We start from the raw sequence: 8,930 nt of genomic DNA, 5'->3' as shown, positions 1-8,930 counted from the left end.
TGAAAATCAGACTGAGCTGACAATTCTAAAACTAAGATGAATGAAAATGAAAATTATCAAGACCTGGAGCATTTTTCAAAAATAAACTAGAGAGGCCTTTTCCCTCCGATAGTCTATTTTACAGCTAGTAAAGTGCATCACACAGAAACTTCCAATTCCTTAGAAGACTACAAAGGAATAAAATATGACACAGGTACTGTATTAGATGGATAGAAGTTTGACAGAAGCATAAAAACTCCACTTCACACTCTGTGCAAATGTGGTATTGACCAGGAGGCAGTTTTTCACTTAAGATCTTTGAAACCAAGCAGTTGGGTGAAAAATTCGAAGATAACATTTGGAATGCTTTAATCAACAGAAATATACAAATGAATGTTAAAATAAAACGAAGGCATCAGTGAAGAAGATCTAACATGAAAGTCGCCACAACCTCACAACGAGAATCCGATCAGATGGAAGAAGGCAAAAGCCTAAATCATAGAGTGGCGGAGGGAGGCATGGGAGAGACGGAGGGCTCTGGGACTAAATCACCAGGGCGTGGCCAGCTGATGTCTTCCGCTTCCAGGGTCCCAGGGCCCTAGCTGGAGGTTTGGGACAAATATGATATTTGGTCACAAGGAGCAACAGTACGATCTGCTGTATCTGGAATGGGAAAGGCGCACAGAATCCTGGAAGGACTGAAGACATCAGATGCTATGAAAACAAGATGGAGTGTACGAGGGCACAAGAGCTGTAAGGAGGCTCGGTGCTCTTCGGTGACAGGCATCAATCACACCACAACAAGATGTCATAAAAAAGTTACTACTTTAGTGGAAGATCTGGAGTAGCTACAGGAAAAGCTCCTTGGGAAAGTCCAGGTGGTACAGAGAAAATACACATTCAAGCACTAGGAATAACTATGATGCCACGCTCAGAGCAGGTGGGAGAAAGCAGTTCTCTCTGGTTGACTTGCAGAAGGCAATCTTTCTTCACAGAGAGGACCAGAGCATTCAGTCCTCTAGAAAGTTCTATTAGTCTTGATCTTGTCCCTACAAAGAAAACAATGAGAATATCCATAGTGAGTTTGTGAGTACAACCTCCTCTGTTTTGACCAGGACTTAGAGCATTTCATTATAGTGATAATTCAAAAACCCTTGCCGTATCTCAGAATTATTTTCTACAATTACTACAGAAACAGAATGACCATTTAATTACTTACATATACTTTAAAACGGTTCTTTACTGTCAGTGAAAACTCTGGTTAGATATAGAGTGACTGCTAAAAAGTATGAGGTTTCTTTTGGGGGTGATGAAAATATGCTAAAGTTAGATAGTGGGAAGGGCTGTACAACTCTGTGAATATACTAAAAAATATGGAATTGTATACTTTTATTTATTTATTTATTATTGAGACGGAGTCTCGCTCTGCCGCCCAGGCTGGAGTGCAGTGACAAGATCTTGGCTCATGGCCACCTCTGCCTCCTGGGTTCAAGCAATTCTCGTGCCTCAGCCTCCCAAGCAGCTGGGATTACAGGCGCCCGCCACCACCACCCGGCTAATTTTTGTATTTTTAATAGAGATGGGGTTTTGCCATGTTGTCCAGGCTGGTCTTGAACTTCTGACCTCAAGTGATCCACCCGCCATGGCCTCCCAAAGTGCTGGGATTACAGGCGTGAGCCACTGTGCCTGGCCAGAATTATATATTTGTAAAGGGTGAAATTTATGTTGTGTGAATTAATCTCAATAAAACTCTTACTTAGAAACTGTTTTGAAAACACATTTTCTTAGAATCTCCCATGTATAAATACCTAGTGAATTTACCATACTTACTAAATTCTTTCCCCAAATCTCTACTGATTATTTGTACAGTTTAACAATTTTAATTGTCAGGCTAAGCATTTTAAAATTTTAAGAATTGCTTTCTGCTTAAAGTTGTTCATCTAACAACATATGAGAAGTTAAGACTAATACTTAATTAGCATACAACCTGAACTACTTAGTTTTAAAATTGCCTTTAAAATAATATTCAATTAAAGCCACCTTTTTACAACCATTTTTCTAAAGATGGCTTCTGCACTACTCAAATTACTCCACATATCAGAGCAATAGTTTGAACCGTTTGAATCAACCGGTCACAGTGATGCTCAACATTCTATTTGACTTACATACAGACTGAAAATGGAATCAACAGAAATTGGTATGATCCAGGTATTTCAAGCTGATTTAGCTTAAACTTGGCTGGGAATAGTGAGAGTATGTATGTTTGTGTCCACAAACCAAACTTCTCTAAACTTCATCATTTGAGATGAGTGGCCAGTCCAGCAATATTGTATAGCAGTCCACCATGACACTTCCATAGAAAAAAATAAACATCCATATGGATATCATTTATAACACTTGTCAGAGAAGACCAATGCTACTAAATGGTACAATATTGCAAAGCTATATAAACTGTATTTGTATACAAATATCTTTCTGTTGCATTATGCTAAAGTTGTTAAAAAAAATCAAGGTTTTCAGAGTGATAAGAAATATATACAATTAAAATATATTGGGGAGAAACATTACAGTGTTAAAATAGAATAAAATATCAATATGAACTTATGATTTAAAATATATTTTAAATATAGCTATATTTTATAGCTCTGTCCAGGAAAAGGGCCTAGAAAAGGTATAACAAGCATTCTCAATTCTAAGATTAGCATCTCTAATACTGATTAAAAAGAAATAGGGCTGGTCGCCGTGGCTTATGCCTGTAATCCCAACACTTTGGGAGGCTGAGGCAGGCAGATCACCTGAGGTCAGGAGTTCGAGACCAGCCTGGCCAACATGGTGAAACCCCATCTCTACTAAAAATACAACAACAACAAAAAAGTAGCCAGGCGTGGTGGCTCATGCCTGTAGTCCCAGCTACTTGGGAGGCTGAGACACAAGAATCGCTTGAACCCAGGAGGCAGAGGCTGCAGTGAGCTGAGATTGAGCCACTGCACTCCAACCTGGGTGACAGAGTGTGACTCTGTCTCAAAAAAAAAAAAAAAAAAAAAAAGAAACAAGACTCCTTGGGGGAGAATAGTTGATTCCAGGACACGGGCACAGAAGGTATAAGATGAACCTAGGATATCATCTTGGGCAAGAAACGCTTTCAAGGCAATAGAACACAAAGGATCCAGCTGGAAATAGCTCTCATTGGCCAAAGGTATGTCAATTCAAGCATCAAAAAGGAAAATGACTGTTACATACAATAACATGGATGAATCTCACATAAAGCCAGACACAAAAGGGTATAGCCTATGTGTTCCTTTTAAGTTCGAGAAGAGAACCTACGGTGACAGAGTTAGAAAAGTAATTATATGGTGGAGGAGGGAGGGAGAAGTGTTAGACTAGAAAGGAGTCTTTGAGGGTAGAGGAAATATAGATGTAAAAAAAAAAGCTGTAAACTTAAGATGTGTGCACTTTACTATTACTACATGTTATGCTTCAATAAAATAAGTGCCAATTAAAACGTATCAAAGTAACAAAATCTATAATACTACTAAAAAAGACAAAGCCGTAAACTCATTTGTTACCATTTAAGGTGGCTTTTAACATATTTCTTACCTGGAAAATTGGTAACTTGAAGGGAATTTAATTGTCCCTTTAAATGTAAAAGGAAGGAGTTAAACACTTATCAGAGGAACTGTACTTCAAAATACCTAAATGGCCTTATTTGATGAGGAAGAGCTTTACTTTATAGGAGAATAATTGACAAAGGAATCATTTTTTTAAACATCCTTTTATAAACCCAAATAAAATTACTGTATTAATTTTAACACAGGCTGAAATGATCAATTGGGGTAAAAGCCATTAGGTGAACAGCTGATGGGTAAGTATACATTTGCATAGTGCCAAAATAACACCACACAGATTATTTTCTAGTGAAAAGGGGAAAAATAACTATAACTCAGAGGGATCAGACAGCCATCACCTAAACTATGCTCAATCATAACATCACTAATGGTGGGTCATGAGATGTCATGGGTCTCATAGTGTAATTCTGCAACAGTGCTTATGGATATTCTAGCAAAAAATGTTCCATTAGCTCTTTCTTTCTTTCCTTCCCTCTCTTTCTTTCTTTCTTTCTTTCTTTCTTTCTTTTTCTTTCTTTCTTTCTTTTTCTTTCTTTCTTTCTTTTTCTTTCTTTTTCTTTTCTTTCTCTTTCTTTCTTTCTCTTTCTTTTTCTTTCTCTCTTTTTTTTTTTTTTTTTGACAGAGTCTCACTCTGTCGCCCAGGCTGGGGTGCAGTGGCACATTCTCAGCTCACTGCAACCTTTGCCTCCTGGCTTCAAGTGATTCTCATTCCTCAGCCACCTGAGTAGCTGGGATTACAGGCGTGCACCACCACGCCTGGCTAATTTTTGTATTTTTAGTAGAGACAGGGTTTTGCCATGTTGTCCAGGCTGGTCTCGAACTCCTGACCTCAAGTGATCTGCCCACCTTGGTCCCCCAAAGTGCTGGGATTACAGGCATGAGCCACCGCACCCAGCCGCCATTAGCTTGTAATGAACTCCCAATTTATAGAAAATACAGGGAATGGGGAATAAGCTAAATGACATTTCAAAGAAGAAATTAAACAAATCAAGGTAGGATACTTTTTCAGGACAACTGGCATGGTCTCTCAATAACGAAATGCAACCTAAGTATCCATCAACAGATGAATGGATAAAGAAAATGTGATGTGTATGTGTGTGTATATATATGTGTGTGTGTGTGTGTGTGTGTATATACACATATATACACAGACACACATACAATGGAGTACTATTCAGCCATAAAAAAGAATGAAATCCAGTCATTCGCAACAACATGGATAGAACTAGAAGTCATTATGCTAAGTAAAATGAGCCAGGCGCAAAAACATAAACTTCACATGTTCTCACTTATTTGTGGAATCTAAAATCCAAAGTAATTGAAGTCATGGACACAGTGAGTAGAAGAATGGTTACCAGAGGCTGGGAAGGGTAGTGGGAGGGTTGAGGAGAAGTGGGGATGGTCAATGGGTACAAAAAAATAGAAAGAATGAAAAAGACCTACTATTTGATAGCACAATAGGGTGACTACAGTCAACAATAACTTAATTGTATATTTTGAAATAACTTAGAGAATGTAATTGGATTGTTTGTAACTCAAAGGATAAATGCTTGAGGGGATGGACGCCCCATTCTCCGTGACGTGCTTATTTCACGTTGCATGCCTGTATCACAACATCTCACGTACCCCAGAAATATATACACCTACTATGTACCCACAAAACTTTTTTAAATTAAAAGACAATAACAACAACTTGAGACTACCCAGATGTGTTATGTGGTCCTGGAATAGAGATCTCGGTTTAGACAAATCAGGTGAATGATTATTGACATGGAAAGATGGGATGGTTAAATGAAACAAAAGCAGGTTGTAAAACAGTATGAATAGTGTAATCTCATTTGCAAAAAAATACATATATACACAAATGGCAAAATGTCTGGAAGAACATACAGAAGCTATAGCAGTGGCAATGTCTGGGTTTTGGGAACACAGAGGTCTCTCCTTTCTTTTTTGGCTTACTTATGTCTTCTATTTTTTCTTTTCTTTCTTTTTTTTTGAGATGGAGTCTAGCTCTATTACCCAGGCTGGAGTGCAGTGGTACTATCTTGGCTCACTGCAACCTCCGTCTCCTGGGTTCAAGCAATTCTCCTGCTTCAGCCTCCCAAGTCGTTGGAATTACAGGCACGTGCCACCACACCCAGCTAATTTTTGTATTTTTAGTAGAGACCAAGTTTCCCCATATTGGCCAGGCTGGTCTTGAACTCCTGACTTCAAGTGATCCATCCACCTCAGCCTCTCAAAGTGCTGGGATTACTGGCATGAGCCACTGCGCCCAGACAACGTTTTCTTATTTTTTTATAATGTACATATACTGCTTTTTTGTTAATACAGGATTATTTTAAGTTAAATGAAGCAGAACTCTACTGTTGCTAGTAGAGTTGAAGCTTAAGGGTAGGTAGTCAGAAGAAAACTACAGATTATTTTCCTTATTACCATAAAACAGTGAAACTTCTTCTGTGATTGATAACTTTTCCTTTATAATGTTTAAATTTTTTATTGTGATAAGCTACACATAACATAGAACTTACCATCTTTTTCTTGTTTGAGACACGGTCTTGTTCTGTCCCCCAGGCAGGTGTGCAGTGGTGCAAATCATAGCTCACTACAGCCTGGAAGTCCTGGGCTCAAGTGATCCTCCCGCCTCAGCCTCCTGAGTAGCTAGGACTACAGACACACACCACCACACCTGGCTAATTTTACCTTTTTAAATTTTTTGCTGAGACGAGGGTCTCACTATGTTGCCTAGACTGGTCTCGAACTCCTGGCTTCAAGAGATCATCCAGCCTCAGCCTCCCAAAGTGTTGGGATTACAGGCGTGAGCCACCACACCCAGCCCAGAACTTACCATCTTAACCATTGCTACACGTACAGTTCAGTGGCATTGAGTACATTCACGCTGTTGTGCAAGCATCACCACCATCCATCTCCAGAAGTTTTTCATCTTTCCACCTGAAACTCTGTACCCATGAAACAATGACTCCCCATTCCCTCTTCCTCGCTAGCACCTGGCAACCTCCCTTCAACTTTGTGTCTCTGCATTTGACTACTCTAGGTACCCCACATAAGTGGAATCATAGTATTTGTCCTTTTATGTCTGGCTTATTTCACTTAGCATAATGACTTCAAGATTCACCCATGTTGTAGCACATATCAGAATGTCCTTCCTTTTTAAGGCCAAATATTATTCCATTGCATGAACTGATCACCTTTTATGTTGACTGATCATTTTAACTTATTTTTCATTTTCAACCTCTAACGTTTATGATGACAAACTGCAAATTTAATTGCTTTTTAAATAAAATTCATGGCAGGTCAAATCCCTGCTCACTGTTGTGAATACCTCTACAGTGTAAGAATTCCTAGAACAGTGAGTGGGACACCTTTACTCAGACAAATCAGATACTTTGTAATGGAAATCAAAGTGGTATATTACTGTTTCGCTTTGTATTTTGAAGCATCCCTGGGTTCACTGCTGGGATTGCTCCAATCGTCGGCTTCAGGCGTGGTCTTGTAATGGCGCCATGCGGACTTATTAAAAACTGGAAGTCTCTCAAATGACTCACTTGAAAGAGCCTATTGGAGAAACAAAAATATACATCAAAGGTCCACAGTGTCATTTTCTCAAGTGAAATAGTAACCCAAATTTTATTATGTAAAACATCAGAAACCTTAATACCTATTTTCAAAATGATATTAAAAATACACCTTAGTAGTTTACTTAGACTGGCCAGGAAAATATCAAAGCTTTTTTAAGGGAATGAAAACATTTGCTCATTCAAAATCAGAACTGAAATACACATGACCAGAACAAAACATATTGTAATTCAGCTCATACTGCTTTGAGATGCTCAACTGTTTTTACTATACGTGGTGATTGGTCTCACCAAGGGCCCAGGAAGAAACAGTCTCATGCATCCCAGGTTTATAAACACACACCATCAAGTGCTATTAAATATCACATTACTTAGAGGCATGGGCATCTAAGATAAATACTCCCAATAACTGGTTAAATTCTGGTGTCACATACACAGGTTGAGTATCCCTTTGAAATGCCTGGGAACAGGCCGGACACAGTGGCTCACACCTGTAATCCCAGCACTTTGGGAGGCTGAGGCAGGTGGATCACCTGAGGTCAGGAGTTAGAAACCAGCCTGGCCAACATGGTGAAACCCTGTCTCTACTAAAAATACAAAAAAATTAGCCGGGTGTGGTGGCACGCACCTGCAATCCCAGCTACTCAGGAGGCTGAGGCAGGAGCATAGCTTGAACCCAGGAGGCGGAGGTTGCAGTGAGCCGAGATGGCGGTACTGCACTCCAGCCTGGGTGACAGAGCGAGGGTCCGTCGAAGAGAAGAGAAGAGAAGAGAAGAGAAGAGAAGAGAAGAGAAGAGAAGAGAAGAGAGAGAAAAGAAAAGAGAGAAGAGAGAAAAGAGAAGAAAAGAAAAGAAAAGAAGGAAGGAAAGAAGGAAGGAAAGAAAGAAAGAAATGCTTGGGACCAGAAGTAGTTCTGATTTTTTCCGATTTTGGAATATTTGCATTGTGTTTACCTGTTAAGCATCCCTAATCTGAAAATCTGAAATCTGGAGTGCTCCAATAAGCATTTCCTTTAAGCTTGACCTTTGAGCAAGCATCACATTGGCGCTCAAAAAGTTCCAGATTTTCAAGCATTTTAGATGGCAGATTCTTGGGTTAGGGATGCTTGATCCACAGTAGCATGTTATGCCACTGTTTAAAAGAATGAGCCAGTTCTACATAAACTGTTCTGGAAAGATCTCCAAGACAGATTGGAAAGTAAAAAAAATAAGAAGGTGCTGAAATTTCATTTATGTGGGAAAAATTCTATTTTTCCCATATTTATAAATGTAGAATCAACTCTAGGAGGAACCGTAAGACGCTAAGACCTGTGGTGATCTCCGCTGAAGAGAACTGGTGGTTTAGGGCCAGTGGGAGGAGAGACTAATTTTTCCTTTTGCGGCTTTTAAATTTTTATTATGTGTCTATATTACCTATTCAAAAAAACGTTACAAATATTCTAGAGTTTAGAAATAAAAGTCCAATTACCACCAATGAATAAGAAAGAGTGTTACAGAGAAGTTTGTTATGAAATGAACCTTTTATCTAACTATATTATGATTACTGAATTCTTGTAACTTTGGGAAAGCCAGTGAGTTTTTAAAACCAAAGACCAAAATACTTCAGTTTATGAAAATCGACCTCCTTTTAGATCAGATCTTTCAACAGGCATGCAGTTTTTTAAGTCACAATTTAAAATTACGGTTTTAAAAATCAGCATTTTAATTTTTTTTTTCTCTTTTGAGACGGAGTC

At 38.8% G+C, this 8,930-nt stretch overlaps 1 protein-coding gene across 1 annotated transcript in view; it reads right to left on the bottom strand.

Annotated features, from left to right (window-relative positions):
* Window positions 1-326: 326 nt before the first annotated feature.
* PDK3 (pyruvate dehydrogenase kinase 3) overlaps window positions 327-8,930 on the bottom strand; it is a 74,530-nt gene continuing 65,926 nt past the window's right edge. Inside the window, exons 11-12 of the mRNA XM_005593191.5 lie at window positions 7,039-7,178; window positions 327-1,028 (exon numbers count right to left, since the gene is read on the bottom strand). Coding sequence (XP_005593248.1) covers window positions 998-1,028; window positions 7,039-7,178 — 171 coding nt within the window. The 3' untranslated portion in view covers window positions 327-997. The remainder of the gene's footprint in view (window positions 1,029-7,038; window positions 7,179-8,930) is intronic.

The sequence above is a fragment of the Macaca fascicularis genome, chromosome X, assembly GCF_037993035.2.
Source record: "Macaca fascicularis isolate 582-1 chromosome X, T2T-MFA8v1.1".
Taxonomy (NCBI): Eukaryota; Metazoa; Chordata; class Mammalia; order Primates; family Cercopithecidae; genus Macaca; species Macaca fascicularis.
The sequence above is the reverse complement of the archived record's forward strand: the minus strand, read 5'-3'. Positions and strand labels throughout refer to the sequence as shown.